General features: G+C 47.3%; 1 protein-coding gene across 2 annotated transcripts in view; it reads left to right on the top strand.

Moving 5' to 3' along the window:
* Window positions 1-10536: 10536 nt before the first annotated feature.
* The window catches only part of CD99L2 (CD99 molecule-like 2), a 122129-nt gene continuing 111919 nt past the window's right edge, over window positions 10537-20746 (top strand). For both annotated transcript variants that reach the window (XM_012658375.1, XM_012658373.1), the window contains exon 1: window positions 10537-10719. In XM_012658375.1, the coding sequence (XP_012513829.1) occupies window positions 10656-10719 (64 nt within the window). In that variant the 5' untranslated portion in view covers window positions 10537-10655. The remainder of the gene's footprint in view (window positions 10720-20746) is intronic.

The raw sequence follows: 20746 nt of genomic DNA, 5'->3' as shown, positions 1-20746 counted from the left end.
TGGTCTACCAGCCCTCATTTCAAGGTCAAGGCAGGGCAGAGGGCAGCAGAAACCCACTCTGTGAAGCTCTTCTGGATGAAAGCAGAAAACCCCCTTCCCACTGTCCAGGCCTTTGTAAAAAGGATCTGGGGGGCTTGGCCTGTCTAGGGATATGGTAGAGATCTGACCACTAACTCCTTAGACACATTCTGCCAGGACTACACAGGAAAACACAACTATTGGGGACCCCTTGAACCCTTTTTCTGAAGCAGTGCTAATGAGGAACCAGTTCTATTTTTTCTGGCTGCAAACCCTGTAGCACACATTTGTCTACCTGAGAGGCAGGGGTTTGCAAGCCAGGCTCCCTGGGTTCATGTCCTGGTGCTGCCACTTACAGGCCGAGTGACCTTGAGCAAGCTATTTATTGTGTCTCAGTTTCCTCTACTGTAAAGTGGATATAAAAATAGTATCTATCTGTCTTAGCTCAGGCTGCTATATCAAGATACCATAGACTGCTTAAACAACACAACCAAGTTGCTTAAACAACAGAGATTCTTACACTTCTGGATTCTGGGAAGTCCAAGATCAAGATAGGGGTAGATTCAGTTACTGGTGAGGGCTCCCTTTCTGGCTTGCAGACAGCTGCCTTTTCACTGTAGCCTCATGTGGCAGAGGGGAACAGCTCTTGTGTCACTTTCTCTGCTTACAAGGGCACTAATCTCATCATAGGCACCCACACTGATGACCTATTATAATTACCTCCTAATACCATCACCTTGGGGGTTAGGGCTTCAACCTGTGAATTTTTGTGGGGGGAGGCACAGTCAGTCCATTACATTACCTTATAGTGTTTTGATGAGCACTGGGTAAATGAGCATTGGGTAAAACACTTGTGTAGTGTCTAGTATGGAGCAAGTGCTCAATACACACTTGCCAATGGCTTTCTTTTTATAACAGTTTTATTGAGATATAATTCACATAACATGTAAATTCACTCTTTTAAAGTGTAGAATTCGGTGGTTTGTAGTATATTTAAAAAGTTGTGCAATCATCACCACTATCTAATTCCAGAATATTTTCATCACCACAGAAAGAAACCCTGTATCCTACAGCTATCGCCCCCCTAAACTTCCATCCACCCCAGCCCCTGGCAACCACTAATCAACTTTCCGTATCTATGGATTTGCCTATTTTAGACATTTCATATAAACGGAATCACACAACGTGGTCTTTTGTGTCTGACTTTTTTTACTCAGTGTCTGACTTTTTTTACTCAGTGTCATGTTTTTAATGCTCATCCACATTGTAGCTCAGATGCATATTTCACTCCTTTTTCTAGCCGAATAATACTGCATTGTATGTATATGCCACATTTTGTTCATTCAAATAAACATGTATTCATCTGATAATGAACATTTGTGTTGTTTCCACGTTGGCTATTATGAATAAAGGCGCGGTGAACACTCGTGTACACATCTTTGTATGGACATGTGCTTTCAATTCTCTGTTTATATACCAAGGAGTGGAATTGCTAGGTCACATGGTAACTCTACAGTTAACTTGTCGAGGAACCCCCATAGTAGCTGCACCATTTTACATTCCCAGCAGCAGTGTATGAGGGTTCCAATTTCTCCATACTTTCACCAACACTTGTCATTATCTGCCTTTTTGATTATAGCCTCCCTAGTGGCTGCGAAGTGGGATCTCATTGTGGACTAATTGCTTCCTTCAGAGAGTATTTATTGGCTTCCTACTGGGGCTAAGCTTCATACTGGGGTTAAGACCTGGGGCAACAAGCTTCAGAGAGGAGGTGAATCTCTCAGGATTGGTTTCGGGTGGTCAGAGACAGAGGAGGGAGATGTCCAGGAGGAGAGAACTGCCCAGACTGAGCCCCAGAGGCATCAGTGTGCTCACTTCATTTTGGAAATGAACAGGTTTATGCTGCAAGTGCAGAATCAGAGGTGTAGGAGGCATGCCAAAGGCTGACACTTGGGGTGACTGGAACCCCACCCTCAGTAACTTGGTTTTAGCTCGAAGATAAGTTGCCATTTGTGAGCTGGGGACTGAAAGGAAGAAATCTGTTTCAGGATGACCACTCTGACTTCTGGATGGAGCCCGAGTTTGTGGTGGCAGCACCGAAGGCAGTGGAACCAGGGAGCAGCTGGCCCAGTAATTCCCATTCGAGATGGAGACAGCTGGAACTAGGGCAGAGGCAGTAGTGGCAGTGAGGAGGGGGGACTCCCAGAAGACAGAGTGAACAGCCAGCAAGCAGATCTCTGAGTTGGGTACTTTCACACAGTTCTGTCCCGATCTTTCAACACAAGAAGATAGTCTTGGAAAAACTCAAAGGTCAGAGTTTCTAAAGGAAAATTCCCATAGATGACAGGGACAGGGGTTAGGGGCCAGGGCACTGCTCACCTCCCCATGCTCTGGGCTCAGGGCCACGCCCCCATGCTGGAGTCTGATGGAAAGAGAGACCCAAGTGCCAGGAGCACCAAATATTTCCTCCCCTCTTCACCAAGCCAACTTGGCCAATGCTCATTTTGCACCAATCACATGCACAGCTCCTGGAGAGAAACTTAAGGTAAGTTGTGTCCCTGGCTTCCAGAAGTTTTCTCTAGAGATAAAATCAACATCAGGGTATTTTTGAAAAGTAATGGAAAATGGAAATGCCCACCCAAGGGAATCACAGATGATTCCTTGCTAAACAGATAATATTTGCCTTCCAAAGCCTTCGAGAGAGAGGTGAATCTTGATCTGTGGCTCAGGGGACATTAGCATTTGGATACCAGGACGAAAGGCTAAGAGAAGGTACAACAGGCAACAGGAACCACATAAGCAAAGGCAAGGAGGCAGGAAGGCAAAAAGCCCATTTAGGGAACAGTGAGGCCACATGTTGAGCCAGATGCACTGAGATAGGAAGGCTGGGTGTTGAAAGCCAGGCCAAGGCACAGTGGCCTGGTCCTGTAGGCAATGGGGAGCCAGGGGGATATTATATACAAAGGAGGAGACGATCGAGGTGGTGGATGTCCTAGAAGGTGAGCTACCACTTATCAGCAGGAAAATCAATCTGCCTTCCAAGGACAAACAAGGAAGCTTGCAATCCTGAGACTCTGTCGGAGACCAGCCACAAAGTGCTCGGAGGTGCAAGATGGTAAATGGCGCCCCCAGGGCCCTGTTAGACCTGGGCAGGGGCCAAAAGAAGTTGCAAGGCAGGGCGTGATGGCTCACACCTATAATCCTAGCACTCTCGGAGGCCAAGGTGGGAGGATCACTTGAGCCCAGGAGTTTGAGACCAGCCTGGGCAACATAATGCGACCTCATCTCTTAAAAAAAAAAAAATAGAAAAATTAGCCAGGCATGATGGTGCATGCCTGTGGTCCCAGCTACTCAGGAGGCGGAGACAGGAGGGTCGCTTGAGCCCAGGATTTTGAGGTTGCAGTGAACTGTGATGATGCCACTGCATTCTAACTGGGGCAACAGAGCGAGACTCTGTCTCAAAAAAAAAAAAAAAAAAAAAATAGAAGTGGCAGAAGTGGAGACCTGAGATCACAATTGGGCTGGATATAGAGATGATGAAGAGTGAGAAGAAATAAGAGGAGACAGAGGAACACAAAACCTCTTTCTCTTTAGGACTCCTATGCAGAAAGAAGATGGTGAGAACCAGATTCAGGGAGTGCTGCAAAGAGAGGCTTCAGGGAAGTCATTCCAGAGGCGTGCACAAGAGGCAAGCGTGTGCTGTGGGCCAAGCAGTGGGTGGGAGCTGAGAGCCCAGCTGGCGGTCCTGCATTCGGGGAGGGCAGCCTTCCATTTCTTTTTCTAAAATGCTTTCCTTAGAAGCTTACATTTTTTTAACAGCTTTTTTATTATTGTGGTAAAATATACATAACATAATATTTATCATTTTAACCATCTGTAAGTGCACAATTTGGTGGCATTAATTACATTCACAATATTGTATATTCATAACCACTATCTATATCCAAAACATTTTTCATCATTTCCCAACATGAACTCTGTACTTATTAACTAATAACTTCCTCTTCCTCCCCTCTCCCTCGCATGGTAACTTCTATTCTATTAATACTTTCTGTCTCTACCATATATCAGAATTGCATGTCTTTTTATCGCTGAATAATATTCCATTGTATAATATACCACGTTTATTTATCCATTCATGGGTAGATAGACATTTGGGTTGTTTCCAATTTGGGGCTGTTGTAAATAACGCTGCTATGCACATGCATGTACAGGTTAAAATTACTCCTGCCTTAGCCTGACTTGCTGGGTGACCTGACTAAAGTCACTTTCTCTCTCTGAAAATGTGTTCTGTCATCTGTAAGACTGTGATAATAATAGAAATGGTGCCCTCCTCTGTAAGTTGCTGGGAGGACTTTACAAGGTAATGCAGGTGTCAGTGCTTAGTACTGTGATCATCAGAGAGCTTGGAACCTCAGAGATGGTCTTGTCCAACTGACTCATTTCACAGAAGAGAAAAACAAGGCCCAGAGAAGGAACGTGCCCTGCCCATAGCCACGAAGTGATCTCCTAACACCTCCCTCGCCCCATCGACATCTGTATGAGGAAGTGGAAGTTGTATTCCACATTTGTGTTCTGGTAACTTTTTCTGGGTGTTTCTTGGGCTGCTTCAATTACATGAAAAGACTTAACACAAAGAGACCAAATGTTAGTTTCTGCTATGAGTCCCCCCCACCAAGTGCTTCAAGGAGACTTCTCTGGATAAGTTACATAAAGCCCTATTCCATATTTGGGAAGCAAATGTTAAGTCCTGTTCCTACAGAGGTCAGGATTTGGAGTAGAAAATGCTGCTTCGGAAATATTGCAGAGACATAAGTTATTTCTTGCCAAGTGCTTATGCAAATTCCATATTAACTCGACTGAGCACTAGAAAGAAATTTACAGAACATTCTCGCATTAGGAAAACATGCAGGTATAAGGTTTTGCCCAGCCTGACTTGGCACGCGTGCAGGCTTCTTGAATACAGCTGGGTGTTCTGCATTTAGATTTCCAAGGAAGAGGATACCTTCTCATGATAATGAGCCTTGAAACGAAGTCGTGACCCACTGGCCTTTTGCACCGTCTTCTTTTCCTTCAGAATTGTCGTTACTGTGTCCATTTTTGTCATTATTGTCACAACCTTGTGGTCGTTGTTATGTTAAAAAACCCCTTAAACCCCAAATGGGCATCCTAACATGAATCAAAAAGGATGAGATGATTCGTACCTGTGGGAATTTGTTGCATTACATTACCAAATGCACTGCTCAGAAGGTCCCTTTGGGGAATGAACAACTCTGCCGCATGTAAGACAAGACTGATTTGGGGCAAGAGTGGGGGCGGTATTTGCAGAAACACAGGAATGGCAGACCCTCTGTCTGTGGAGCTGCTGCTCCTGGCCGGCCACGCTGGGTTGGTCCCGGGGACGAGCAGGCAGGGCAGGAGAGCACCCGTGCCACCTTGCCCCTCCTTCTGAGCCCGCCGAAGCATTCCCGGACTCCTGCACTGGCCGCCTCGCTCTTCTCCCTGCCTCCCAATTCTCCATCCCAATCTCCCCTCCACCTTCCCCGGCTCTTCGTTCTTTAAAGCCTCCTGTCACCTAGAGCAGCATCTTGTGGGGTCTGTACAACAGAGTCCTGAGACTCCTTGGAGAAATGGATTCATGAGATGCCAATCTGATCTTGTCACCCTGCAGCGCCACCCCATCCCCACTTAAAACTCTTGGGTGTTCACAGTTGCCTTTGGGTAGAGTCCAAACTTCATCGTGTCTATAACCCCTGCATGACCTGGTTCCTGCCAACTCGAATTCCATTTGTCGCACTTCCTCTCATTTCTGGGCCTTCACTTCAGCAGTTCTCTTGGAACACTCCGCCATCTGTGCGGTGAACTATTACTTTTCCTTTAAGTTGGCCCTACCCTGACCATGCAGCTGGGAAGGGGCTGCTCCCCTGTGTCCCCACCGTGCCCTGTGCTCCCCTCTTTAACTGCCTTTATCACACTGAGTTATAATTGCCTGTCATCTGCCTCCTCCCTACAGGGCACCACCTGAGTCCCTTGGACTTCCTATTCTCCCCTGCCCTGAGAACATGGCCAGACACATTCAGGCCCTCTTTTCTATGGCCACTGCTACCTCCACCACATCCACACCCTGAATCCAAACCCTTCTCTCTAGCCCCACGGCTCCCAGCCTCTCCCAGTACACGATGCCAGCAGCACTCCTGAGGACCGCTTCCTTGGCACTGCTGCTTAAAGCTCGAAACCCTTCAATGGCTTCCCTCTGTTCTCAGGACCAAATCTTTGCTCATTAGCATGGCATTCAAGGCCCAGTTTGACCTTGCCATACTATAAAATCCAAGAGAGGAGAGACTGAGAAGTCTGTGGAGAGGCGGAGGAGACTAAAGGATAATCTGTTTACAACTCAAGAAATATCAGAGGGAACATTGTTTTAGAATCCATTTTCAGGGCTTCTGTTTACATATGGGGTGTGTTCCAAAAATTCCTATGTGTCAGGGCCCTGGGTGGGCTGAATATTGCTGGGATAGCCAGTGGTTCCCAGACTCATTAATTTCACCAATGAGTAGATTTCTTTTTTTTTTTTTATTTGAGGATGGGTAGGGTTGCCAATTTTTTATTCTGCTAAGTAAGCACATTAAACAAAACACTACCATCTTTTCATGTAATAAAGGACTTTTTTATACCAAAAAAATCCATGATTTCAGAGTAAAGGTCAATACTCTAGTTTTATGGGGGAAAACTTGCCACAACAACTTCATTTTTCTTACTTCTCCTGGGACTGGTGAAACTTGAGTGTGAAGTCAGGCATTTGGGGAAATTTTCGTAGAGCCCGGAGTGCCCCTCCCCCAGCTGGCCAGAGCAGTTCTCATTCCCATTGATATGCAGGGAGTCTTTGTCTCTTAATTGGCCAGCACTGTGTGGAGTGGGGTGGGAAGGGAGAGTGTTCTGTCCTTTTCCCACCCCCTCCCCAGTCTGGGCTCTCAAACAGGTTTGGTTAGAGGGATTAAGGCCAAGGCTTACAGGTTAGAGGAAGCCAGTGGAAGGTCTGCTGAAGCCTGAGCACCAGCTGAGCTGCTTGGGTCTCAGGGGACACAGGGTGACCCAGGGTTGGGGCAAGACCTTTGTCCCTGCCCTCCCCCACCCCCCACGTGGATTCCCTCTCAGCTCTGGTCCCCTAGGATCAGTGGTGGCAGCAGTGGCATATCAGGAAAGGGCACTGTCACCATGGACAATGGTGCTCTCCTTCAGCAGTGGTGGGGGCCCTGGGTGGGGCTGATTTTGGCCTTGGGCGAGGGAGGCCCCCTTCTGAACTCCCTGCAATACCGAGAGTGGAGACTTTGCTAGGAGGGGTTTTGTGTCAGTTGAGAACAAGAACAGGAACTCAGAGCTGGTGATGGCAATGGGACTTCATTTGTTCTGGCAGGCTGCTGAGGCCCAGGACTGCGAGATGACAGGTAGCTGTTTGGAATCTGTGCCTCTCCTGTACTCCCAGGCTAGCCTGGTGGCCATTTGCATGCTACACCTCTCTGCTTAGGCCAGAGCTGGGAAAAGGTGGACATTTTAAGAGAGGAGTTTGTCAGGCCAAGTGGTTTTTCAATTCGTGGCAATTTTCAGGGCATGCATGAGAAATTCAGGGAGAGACTAGGTATACCAAGAGGATGGTAACAAGGTGGTCATCTGTAGATAAGGCAGGCTTGGCCAGGAGTCAGTCCCAGAACCCATGTCCATTGGCAGTGAGAGTATGTGTGTGTATGGGGGGTGGCGCACAGATCATGGTTTCTAAGTGCAGAATTTTCTGTAAGTCAACTCCCTGTTCAGTTGCAATTCAGCAGGGTTAGCAGTGTCTGACTGAGAGGCTCACAAAGCCCCAGGCAGGTCCTCAGCCTGGCAGACTCTAATCTGACTCACATTAACCTAACTTACAAGAGACTGAGAGACAAACCAGGACTTAGATGAGTCATTTTTACAAAGGCAGAGGTATCTGGTAGGATAACTGATCTCAAACATTTGCAATATTTCTATTAACAAACTTTTTTTTTGAATGGGCATCTTTTGGCCACAATGATAAAGATTGTCTTTTTCTCTTGGTTCTTATTCCTGTATCAAAACAGGTCATCTTCTGAGTTCATGCTGTGTTTTAGAGGAGCACACTTTTTAGGTCCCACATTATCACCTGTTAATATTCATCCTTGCCATGGTTCAATCTGCTGGGATGGAGGTCAGCAAGCTTTTTCTGTAAAGAGCTGGATAGTAAATATTTTAGATTTTGTGGGTCCCCTGGTCTCTGTTGCAACTATTCGACTCCACTGTGGAAGCACAAAAACAGCCACAGGAAATACAGAAACAAATAGATGTGGCTGTATTCCCATAAACTTCATGGACCCTGAAATTTGAATTTTGTATAAATTTGCCATGTCATATGATTTTTTTTCAACTATATAAAAATGCAAAAAAACTACTTTTAGTTCGAAGGGTATACAAATAGGTGGGGTTGGGGGCAGATTTGGTCCGTGGACTGCAGTTTGTGAACTACCCCTCTTCTAGAAGATGGTCATATTGCACATTTCAGTTGGGTGTGACTGTGTCCACTGTATGCTGACTGAGGTAGCCTCAACTTAGAAGCTGTACTCTCCTCACCTCCTCCTTGTAGATGAGAGTATATGCTCCAGAGTTCACCCATCAGAATCTGAAGGGCTCTCAAAGTCCAGGAAATCTAGTGCCTTCCTGGTAGAGGGCAAGGGAATGGCTCAGGGCACTCAGACTTAGTGGAAAAGTTGGGGGCATGTCCCCAGCCTGGAATTACACAGTAACATCCCATCCTCACAGTGGCCAGTATTTATTTAGCTGTTACAAGATTGACAAGTAACATCCGCCTCTCTCACTGTGTGCCAGGCCACCTACCTTCCACCATCTCATCTGACCCCTAGCACAGTCTTGTTGGGTCTAGTCACGATTTGTACCTGGTCTGGCTCTGAAGCACATGTTCTTAGCCATTTACCTGCTGGGGTTCCTAGTGATCCCCTTCTCTCTTTGACACTTATGAGGCTGGACCTGGCTAACTCCCTAACCTCAAGGAATCTCCATTTTGCTCCTTTCCCCTCGTTATCAGGTGCTACATAAGGTCGTTATGAGAAATAACAAGTAAGGACAAAATGCCTGGAATATTTCACGTATATATAGTGTGAGTTCAATAACCACCAGCTGTTTCTGTTAATTCTCCAGCTACTTAGTGCCATAGAATAAGCAATGCCGGGAAAATGGGAAGATCTACTCCTTATATGCTGTTTTGTTTTTGCAGCCCCAGGATTCAGGGCAGTAGATGTAAGCCACAAGGGAAAAATCTCGGCTCTATCTCAACGAGCCCCCCGCCCCACACTATGGCTGAGGGGTCGGCAGGAGCCACTGGGGGGTTCTCCGGCAGGGCGGTGCTGGCAGGTGGGGGGGCTGCCGAACGGATACTGGGGGGAGTTGGTAGTAGCCGCTGGCTAAGGAGGATGTGGCACAGGGCAGCCTGTGCCACATAATGGCAGGGACCTGCGCACACCGCCACTCTGCCTCTCGGGAGAGTAGCGGCACTTCCTGTCCTCAAAAGCTGGTAGCAGCCCGGGCTGTTTTTGGGAGCGTTCACTTCAAAGGCTGCATCTTGCTGGTCCGGGCAGTGTTGGAATCTGATTTCTGCGGGTCTGGGAGATGGACTCCGTTTGCGGGGGTTCATGGGAAAGGACTGCAGCGCGTTTGTCGGTCATTAAGCACGTCTTTCAGATCTACTCTGCAGATGTGAACTTGCACTTCTAGCGCATTCATCAAAGCTTCGGGAGAGCTGACCCAGTCCCCACCCCTGAGTCTCCCGAGCCCGTAGTGCTCCTGACCGTCCCGCCCCCCGCCCCCACCTGCCCCGGCGTCCCCGGCCTCGGCCTTGTTTCCCCGAGACGTGCCGCTGTTTGCCCTTTGCTTTAGTCTCTGGACAGGGCTCCACTGCTGCTGCCAGCAGGGAAGGGAGGGGAGGGGGCAAGAGCGCGGGTGCTTGGTATTAGAGCCGTGGCTGGAAGGGCCCCTAGGGAACAGCTTTTCACCGCGAGAACACGAAGGCCAGAATGGGGAAGAGCCCTGTCCAAGGTCACCCGGCTGGCAGGCGCGGCTGGCCTGTGTGTCGCCTTCGGTCCCGCCCCGGGCCCGGGAGGAATCGGGCGCACCAGTGGAAATCAGCGAGCAGCCTCACCCCGCCACCTCCCGCTTCGCGGCTACTGGCGACTCACTGCTCGGGGTTCGCGGGGTCCACCTCCGAGCGCCGGGGCGGGACCTGGTCTGCAGACAGCGAGCTGGTGCCCTACCCAACCCAGACCCGCCAACCCACCGGGTGCCCGCGGGCCCCGCCCCGCGCACCAGCCCCGCCCCCCGCCCAGTGTCTCCGCCCCTAGGCCTAGGCCCCGCCCTCGGCCTTGCCCCAGCCAGGAGCCCCCAGGCGCCGGCACGGGAGCGAGCCCTCCCTCTACCCTCCCGGGGCCGCCCTGCGCGCGCGCCGGCTCTGGGCGCGGCCCTGCAGTGGCGGCGGGGCTCCTCCTCCGTCCTGGCTCCTCCTCGGCCTTCCCCTCGGGCGCTCTAACGCTAACTGTGCTCCTCTGGAAGCCCTCCGCCTGCTCCCAGCCATGGCCTGGCGCTCGGCGTTCCTCGTCTGCCTCGCTTTCTCCTTGGCTATCCTGGTCCAGAGAGGTAAGGCGGGCGAGGGGCGCGCGGGGACCCCGCCCTGCGGACCCGGGGGGCGCTCTGCGCATGAGCGGCGCGGCCCCCGCCTTGCGGGCCTGCGGTGGAGGCCGCGGCGGGCCGGGCTGTGCAGGCGGAGGGGCGGGAGTCCGAGCCTTGAGCCCGCGAGGGCAGTCCCCGCCGCGGTCCGAGTTGCAGGAAAGGAGGAGGGACGGCATCCCTGCTGGTGCTGGGCTAGAAACAGCGGGATGGTCCCCCGCTAAAATCCTGAACAAGCAGGTGTCCACAGGAGTTTACCTTTGGAAACACCTTGAAGAGAGCTGTCATTTTCAAAATCTGCTCGAGGCCACCTACAGCAGAAGCACCTGGGGAGTTTCCTGGGCGGATTCCTACCCCCTTTCCTTGGGATCTTGACGGGGAAGGGGCGGGGGGCGGCGATGTGTGGGTCTGACCAGCTCCTTAAGTGCTTCTGGTGTCCGCTCCAGTTTTTGAGACTTTAGTCATATTTTGCCAAGGAGGGGGACAGAGAAATTCTGCTGAAACAAGGGAGCAAGTTTCTTAGACCCTCTGCTACTCGAAATGTGGTCCGGGACCCAGCTGCATAGACATCACCTGGGCGCTTGTTAGAACTGCGGCATCTCACGCCCCACCCCTGACCTACTGAGTCAGATTCTGCATTTTAACTAGATCCCTGGGTAATTCGCAGGCACAGTCAAGTTTGAAAAACATCTTCTTAGAATAAATGTAGGCTGTGGTTAAAAATAGGATCTTAAACGTCTACCAACAGAATCTTCTTACACTTATTTATATCCCATGTCCACATCAGAAAAACGGATTAAGGAAAACACTGTAATCGAGCCTGGAATTGTGCTCTGAGCTTCCTGACAATGAAAGCAAATCCAGCTAGTGAAAAACATGAGCTCAGCAAAAAGCAAACTTTGTCCTACTACTGAGTTCTAGTAAGATTTATGTCACATAAAGGAACACTGGAAAACAGTGGACGGTACTAGCCAAGGTAGTTTTGCAAAAGATGCAAAAATATTTTTCATGCAGGCAACCCTCCTGGAGTATATACAAGAAGGGCCATTCAACATTCTGCAAAGGTGTCTTCATGGAGCTGATGTTCTGGTGGGAGGGAGAAAACAAGCACAAACATCAAGATCTATATAATGTATTGTCAATGCTGTGAAGAAAAATAAAGCAAGTTGCAGGGGTAAAGAGTTTTTGAATTTTCTTTTTCATTTTTCCCTTTGGGGATAAAATGTTTATTTTGTCTACGATGCCTTTATGGGGAAAAGTGTGATCACTTGACTGACTTGCATCTAATGACATGGAAATTTTGAAAGTGGAAGCAAAACAAAAGTTAGAAAAATGATACTCCCTTTAAGGCTATCTTCTGAAAGTCTTCAACATGGTATGCATATTGAGAAGATGAGGAATATAAATGAGTAGGTCTCAGGTCTTCACTGTTGCCTGTTACACTAGTTGATTTAGGAGGTGGTGGAGGATACTGAGAACCATTGCAGCCATTTTACAGATGAGGAAACAGGCACAGAGAGGTGAAGTAACTTGCCTCAGGTCACACAGTGATTAGTTGGCAGAGTTAGCATTTGAGCCCAGGCTTGTCTGACTCCACACTCGCTGCCTTTAAGCACTAGGCATAATGCCTTCATACCTGGAGGCTGCCCTACTTCTATCACTTAGTGGTCTTGGGAAAATGAGTTCTCTGAACCTCTGTTTACTCATCCATGTAACACCTACAATTACAAAAGCATCTTGAGGGGACCAGGCATATGTTAGTCTTACATCTGCAGCCTTGCCACCAGCTATCATCCCCTGAGTGCTTTCTGTGTGCCAGGTACTTCACATATATTATTTGAAATGGCCTCAACAATTTGGCAGTTAGGTATTATATCGCTGCCTTCCAGATGAGGGGACCCTGGACCCTGGTCACATATTTGGGAAGAGATAGAGCCAGGATTCAACCCAGATAAGACTTACCCAGTGATCTCTTTTTGTTTAAATTACGAAGCTAAACAGAAGAAGCTTGTATTTCAAGATAGGGACCCAGTTTTCTGGATCTTTTATCCAAAATAAGATGACAAGATTTTTGCATTGGCCATCTCCTGGATCCCGGTGGTTAGTGTCAGAGCTGCTGTGTCAGAATGAATGAACTCAACGCAGGTGCTCAGTTAGGCGCTGACAGGTTCTCCTTGAGTCCTATAGCAATGCTTTGGGCAGGCTTGTCTGAGAGCCACTTTATCCTTGGTCCTGGTCCTCAGTAGTGGGGTGTAACTGAGAAACCACAGCAGGTCTCAGAAAGCACACAGAAGAACCTCCGAGCATGATTTTTGAAATCCTTCCGGGCTCTTGGCAAGTAGAGACTGGCTTTAGGCTCCCAGGAGTTTAAAGGGCAGTTAACAAGTGATCCTTGTTCTGATTACAGAGGGATTTTCCATCCATTGTGTATTTTACTAGTTCTGAAAAATCCTCCGAGGACAGGTATGTCACCTGCAGGTGCCTCCAGCAGTGGGAAGCTGTTCTTTTGAGCAGCGGGGAGAAGACTCTCAGTGGTGTGAGTGGGTAGTAGTCATAACCAAGGCTCCATTTCTGCAATGCCTTCATGTGCCAGGCCCTCGGTGCCTCACTTGCATTTACCCTAGACCATTGGTACTGTGACCCATACCACCTCCTGATGTCCATAATGGTTCTTTGCAAACAGTCTTGAAAAGCAGCTGGGTGGTAACCCATTTCTCAGATGAAAACGTGGGGTCCAGAGAGGTTTAGGAATTTACCCGAGATCACAGTCTGTGGTAGAACTGGATTTGAACTCAGGTTCATCTGAATTACCAAAGCCGGCAGGGATCATGAACTCAGATACTTTCAGGCATCAGGCAGGTCATAGAAATGTGAGAAGTGGCCAAGAACAAGTGTGGTGAGTGGGCTGGCAAGCCGAGTGCCTGTACCCTTAAGAGAGGCCCAGCTTACTGGTGGCCACAGCTTTAAAGCACGCCTGTCCAGTGCTAATGTGACTCTGGGCAATTCACTTAACCTCTTGCTGCCTCAGTTTCCTCATCTGTAATATGGGGATAACAGCACTATCCACCTCATGGGGTTGTTATTAGGATCCGGTGAGTAGAAACGTATAAAGTGCTTAACACAGCACCTGGCTCCAGGTAAGCTCTGTTAGTGATTATTATATTAAAACATTCCAAACCACATTTTTAAAATACATGATGCTAACCTTGAAAGCATAATTTATATAAAAGTCCAGAGTTGGCAAATTCATGGAGACAGAAAGTAGATTAGTGGCTGCCAGGGGCTGGGGTGAGAGGAAATGGGGAGAAAATGCTTAATGGATACAGGGTTTCTGTTTGGGATGATGAAAATGTTCTGGAACTAGATAGATGCACAACGTGGTGGTTGCACAACGCGTGACTGTACTAAAAACCAATTGGAATTGTATGCTTTAAAAGGGTGCATTGTATGGTATGGGAATTATATCCCCGTTTTTAAAAAAAAATCACTGTATAGTCCAGTCAGAACAAGTGTGACAAGTGGCAGCATATGATCCCTGGGTTGGGGCTGGTCGTCAGGCCCCTCATGCTTGGTTCAGGAGAGGGTGAGAGCTGAGTGGGCCCCACGTGCTGGCAGCGCTGAGATGCCAGGCTGGGATCCAGGCAGAAACCTTGTGGGCTGACTTGGGGCATCGGGTCCCAGCCAGATGGGCTGCAGAGGCATGTGCAGGGTTGGCCTAGAGCTGCTTAACCCTGCCTGAGTTTGGGAATGGTTCATGGGAAGGTGGCATCATGGAGAGGGGGAGAACCTCCATGGTTGCCCTTGTGCTGCACTTGACTGGTCTGGAGAACTCTGCCTGTTAGCCTCCACTGCTCTGATGGGTTTTCAGCCTCTTCCTTGCTGTCACAGGTCACATCCCATCCCTTCCATCACTTTGAACATCAGGTAACTAAAATGCATTTGTTTGTTTAAACATGCACGCACACACAGACCATCCAAGAGTCAGCATTGGTGGGCACTGAGGAAGGGCCCGAGTTGCCTGCAGTAAAGATGGTGATGATGAGGCTCATTTTAGCTGCTGGGGGGCATGTTGGGGAGGAGCTGGGTTTGGTTCTTGTGAGTTCAGGTACACTGACTTTTCTCTTCTGGGTTCTGTTCCCCACATGGTGTTTTTCGCCTTTCCTGCTGTGTGTTCACTCAGTTTTCCACTTTACATGTTACTATTCTGCAGCTCTCAGGTGCTGGGGAGGCCTGGCCCTCCCTAAGGCTTGCTCAGAGGTCCACTGACTGGTGAGTTTCGCCTTGCATGTAAAAGCTTAAAATCATCATAAACACCTATTAAAAACAGACAGGAAAATCTTTCATGTAGGTAGGTGTTCCCAATGGAGGAGGGTGGGAAGCTGCAGTAGGCAGAATAATGGTGGGCCTCCAAAGACATCCTCATCCTAATCTCTCGAACCTGTGAATATATTAGGTTACATGGCAGGGGGAACTAAGTAAGGTGTTACTTATGGCATTAAGGTTGCCAATTAGCTGATCTTAAAATAAGATTATCCAGGCGGGCTCAATGTAATCACGCGGGTCCTTTAAACATGGAAGGGGGAGGTAGAAGAGTTGGAGCCATGCCCTGCGAGAAAGACTTGACTGGCTGTTGCTGGCTTTGGAGTTGGAGGAATGGTTCCTCCCCTAGAGCTTCCAGAAGGAACACAGCCCTGCCGACATCTTAATTTTAGTCAAGTGAGACCTGAGTTGGACTACTGACCGCCAGAATTGTAAGAGGATAAATATGTATTGTTTTAAGCTATTAAATTTGGTATATTTTGTTACAGCAAAAATAAGACACTAATAAGAAGCCAAGAGTTAGGTACTGGCATCCTCTTCATTCTTCAGAAAACCAGTATGTGATGTTTCCTTATGTTGCTTCAGTTTTTTCATTTTTAAATCAATCCACAGTGTGCTTGACATTGAGTATTTTAAAATAAATGTGCAGAAAATTGGATTGTAAGTGATGTTCTTGGTGCAGCAATGAACATTTAGAAGCACCTCTGAGGACCCTAGAAGGCAGCTGGATTTCTGGTGCTTGGGTTTGATTCTAAACTGCTGTACAAAGAGATTGGAGCCTGCATTCTGCCTTGGAGCACCCCCTCCATGCTGTAGGCCACCTCCCAAGGCCTTTCCCACCCAGTCCCCATGGCCGCACTTGAAGCAGGGTGCATTCTGGGGCCAGCAGACAGAGGGTTTCTGATTTGTCTGGGCCATGCTTGCTTCTTTCCTGAGGAAGAGGAATATGCTGCCAGCTCACCTCTCTCGACACCCTTAGCAGTACTGTGGCTTCAGCTCATTGTGTTAATTCCCTCTTTTCCAAGCTGGGTGCGGGGAGCAGGCCAGAGCAGAAATAGGTGCACCTGGACCCCCATTCCAGCTTCAACCAGTTTTGAGCTCTGTTTTTATTAGTTTTCTACCTAGGGCTTCTCATAAAATGTCAGAGGATTCTGCAGCTTTGAAAATTGCTGTAGTTGAATCTTACAAAGAGGCCCACGTTCAGTGAACATCTGCTTAGAGTAGAGGCTAGAAAACATCTGTCTGACATTGCTAGGTGGTTCTAGTTGGGATTATTTTCCAAGTTAGAGGTGATAACCTTCCACAGGAAGTATTGCTGCAGGGGAATTCATTACCGCCAGAATCGTGCCACAGCATAGTCGGGGCTCATTTAGACATTCTTCTTTTAGTTTTTAATGCTACTTCAGCTAGCCTGGGATGGTGGAACTATCAGATATTTCTTTTGGCCTAAGGGTGCTGTGAAAAAAAACACTGAGATGCTAAGGGCACTGGAGACGCCAAGGGAACCTGTGGGCTAAACCCAACCAGAAGCCAGAGGGCAAAGAAGCCAGTTGATGTAGCTTATACAAGCCAGTGGCCTGGGGCACGGAGGGTGGAGCTGAAGGGCAGATGGCGGGTAGCAGGCCTAGTGCTCAATACCTGTCTGCTAACTCATGAGTGAGCGGTCACTGAGGCAGGACCCAGAATGAAACAGGAGCAGAATGAAACACGCACCTGCCCTCACCTGTGGAGTTTATAGTCCACACAGACCTGGAAGCAACTATACATAGTCACCTGTGTCTTAAGAGGTACAAGGATTCCGTTCTTGCTGCATATGCTATCTGTGGGGAAGGCCTTTGTGCCCTTTCTCCCCAGGTTGAAAGCTGTTCCTGTTGTCTGTTGATAATCAACCTCCAAAAATTTAGTAGCATAAAACAACTGTTTTACTATGGTCATAGATTCCATGAGCTGGGAATTCAGAAGAACACAGCAGGGATGGCTTGTCTCTGCTCCACGGTGTCTAGGGCTTCAGCTAGGAAGACTCAAGTGGCTGGGGGCTAGCATCTTCTGGAGGCTTTTTCATTCACATGCCTTAAAGGATGGGCTCAGTTGGGGCTGTCCACTGGAACACTCACACCCTCTCCAGGTGGTTTGGGCTCCCTTATAGCAGGACGGCTGTTATTTGAATTTCTTACATAGCCCCTTAGGGCTCTAAGCATGAGTATTCCAGTGGATAAGGTGGATGCCACATGGCCCATTTTAAAAAATTACTTTTTAAAATTTGTAGTAAAATACATATAAAATTTACCATTCTAACCACTTTAAAGTATACAATTCAGTGGCATTAAATACATGCACAATATTATGTGATCATCACAACTATCTACTTCCAGAACCTTTTCATCACCACAACAGAAACCCTAAACCCATTAAACAGTCATTCCCCATTCCTCTTCCCCCCAGCCCCTGGCAACCACTCATCTTCTTTCTAGCTCTATGGATTTGCCTACTCTAGACATTTTATATAAATGGAATCAGACGATATTTGTACTTTTGTGCCTGACTTCTTAGCATGCTGTTTTCTAGGTTCCTAGATGTTGTAGCATGTTGACACTATATTCTTTCTTATGGCTAAATAGTATTCCACTGTATGGATGGACCACGTTTTGCTCATCCAGCTGTCAGCTAATGGGCATTTGGGTTGTTTCTCCCCTTTGGCTATTGTGAACGGTGCTGCTGTGAACATTCATGTACAAGTCTTTGTTTGAACAGCTGTCTTTGGTTCTTCGGAGTATATGCCTAGAGCTTGGCCTTTTATTAATATGATCTAGCCTTGGAAATCACCAGTGTCACTTTCACTGTGTTCTATAGGTTATGAGTCACTTGAAGATAGTCCAGATTCAAGGCAAGGACATATATCCTACCTTTCAAGGGGAGAGTGTCAAAGAATTCTTAGCCACAATTCAAAACTGCACAAATCCACTCGTATTTCAAAATCCAGCTAAAATGCTGCCTCCTCCCTGCAGCCTTCTCCAGTTCTAGTTGATAGTGATTGCTTGTAGCTCTGTAATGATGCTGACTTCTCTTATCTCTCTGGTTCTTTATGAGATCATTGCCATTATGCATGTTGGTTAGCGTACTGGTTCATGGCCTAGCAGCTCCATGTCTGCATTTTGATTTTCTGCCCATTCCCTTGATGCCATGCTGCTGCTGTCAGCTGCTGTTCCCTCTCTGATGAGGGGTGGGGTAGACCAGGTGGCTCTGAGAGTCCTTCCAGCACTGATGAACTTGACCTGGTCTTATTTGCACACGTTTTCTCCATGAGGGAGGCTGCTTCCAGAAAGCACAGTGCCCAGCTTGCAGCTCCCTTGGAGGAGCTTGCAGAGTGTAGGTCTCAAGGAGTTTGGATTAACCCATCAAGGTGGGGCATCCTGGGGATTTGCCTTTCTCCACCTTGGAGAAGAGCCACTGAGGATTGAGCATTTTCTTGGATAGAGGCTATTGAGTGGAGTTTCTCAACTATGGCACTGTTGACATTTGGATGAGATAATTTTTCTGCAGGGGGTGAGGTGGGTGGGTGTTCTGTGCATTGTAGGGTGCAGCATCCTTGGCCTCTACCCACTAGATGCCAGTGGTACCCCCGTCTCCAGTCTTGCCAACCAAAAATAACTCTAGCCATTGTCCAATGTCTCCGGGGGAGGGGAGGAGGGCAAACTCATCCCTGCTTGAGAACGACTACTGTACAGACAGATAGTCATGCCTTAATGACAGAGACGCACTCTGAGAAATGCCTTGTTGTTAGGCTATCTCATTGTTGTCTGAATGGCATAGAGTGTACTTACACAAGCTTGGATGGTATAGCCTGCTATACACCTGTGCTATATGGTATAGCCTATTGCTCCTAGGCTACAAATCTGTACAGCATGTTGCTGTAGGTAGTTGTAACACAATAGTATTTGTGTATCTACACATAGGAAAGGTAATGTGTTGCACTAAGATGTTATAATGGCTACAGTGTCACTAAGTGTTAGGAATTTTTCAGCTCCATTGTAATCGTATGGAACCACCATGCATGTGTGGTCCCTTGTTGACAAACATAGCTATATGGTGCATGACTGTATATTCTTTGTAATTCTACTCTGTTTTCAGTATTCCTCATGAGTCACTAACATTTTCTGTCATCATCCCATTGCCTCAGGATAGACATATTGGGGTAAATCAGATCGCAGCCAGTCTTCATGGATTAGTGTCAGTGTAGCCAACTCTAGGAATACACCCTGGACTCCTTGATGAGCTTTGTGCTCATCCTAGTTAGCTGGGGCGCATCACCAACCTCTTTAGGTATTTTCTGCATAGATTTCCATAGATGGCTCATCTCATCTCTTTTGTATTGATCCTTAATAGTGTCAATTTTGGATGACAACCTTGTCTTTTTTAATACATTTTATGATTTTGAGAACTGGTGAAAAAGAATAAACAGCAAAATGAGCCAGAGATTTGATCAGGCAATTCGTAAAAGTAGAAATCAAATTGGACAATAAACATATGAAAAGATGATCAACTTCATTAGTAATCGGAGAGATGCAAATTAAACTATAATAAAATTACATACCCTCCAGTAGGCTAAAAATTATAATAAAGTCTGATAATATCAAATGTTTACATGATTATAAGAGTAATGTGCTCTTTGTAAGTACACTTGGAAAATGTGGAAAAGTGTAGAGAAAATACAAACCCCATAACCCAGGGATAACCACTGTTAACATGTGGGAATATAGCATTTCAACAATTTTTCCTATGCTGAAATATGTACTTCACATTATTGATATCGAACTGTGTATGTAGGTTTTCTCCTTTATTGTGATATATAACATAGATACAGAAAAATGTGCCAGGCCTATATGTACAGCTTAAAGAAGTATAAAGTGAAAACCTGTGTCAACATCAACCAGGTTGAGAACTAGAACAATGACTATACCTGCGTAGACCCCCATGTGGCCCTCCTAGTCACAACCCCATCCCTCTCCCCGGGGCTAGCCACTACCCTGACTTTTGTGCAGTCATTTTCTTGCTTTTCCTTATACTTCTACAGCCTGTGTATGTAGCCCTAAGTCATATAGTTTAGTTTTGCCTTTTAACCTTGTAGAATCACACTGTATGTAATCTTCTGTGTTTTGTCTTTCCCCCAACATTGTTGGTGATAGCTGTAGTTCATTCATTTTCATTGCTATGTATTGTTCCGCTGTTTGAATATACCACAAGTTTTCTGTTTTTTTTCATCTGTTCTCTTATTAATGGACATTGGGTATTTTCCAGGTTTTGGCCATTTCAGTAGTGCTGCCAGGAGCGGTCTTAGGCAGATGTGCATGAGTTTCTCTAGAGGTTTACAAACATGGTCTGGGGACCCTTTGGGGGGCTGGTCCATGAGACCTTTTCAGGGGGTCTACAAGGTCCAATTATTTTGATAGCACTAAGATGTTACTTGCCTTTTGTACTCTCCTCTTGTGAGTATACAGTGGTGTTTTCCAGATGCTATATGATGCGAAGTATCGCTCTGATAGCCAATGGAATGTGTGCTTGTGTCTTGTGCTTTAGAAGTGTCTCAGTTTCTCTTGTGAGTATACGGTGGTGTTTTCCAGATGCTATATGATGTGAAGTATCGCTCTGATAGCCAATGGAATGTGTGCTTGTGTCTTGT

The sequence above is a fragment of the Propithecus coquereli genome, unplaced genomic scaffold (genome assembly GCF_000956105.1).
Source record: "Propithecus coquereli isolate 6110/MARCELLA unplaced genomic scaffold, Pcoq_1.0 Scaffold583, whole genome shotgun sequence".
Taxonomy (NCBI): domain Eukaryota; kingdom Metazoa; phylum Chordata; class Mammalia; order Primates; family Indriidae; genus Propithecus; species Propithecus coquereli.
The sequence above is the reverse complement of the archived record's forward strand: the minus strand, read 5'-3'. Positions and strand labels throughout refer to the sequence as shown.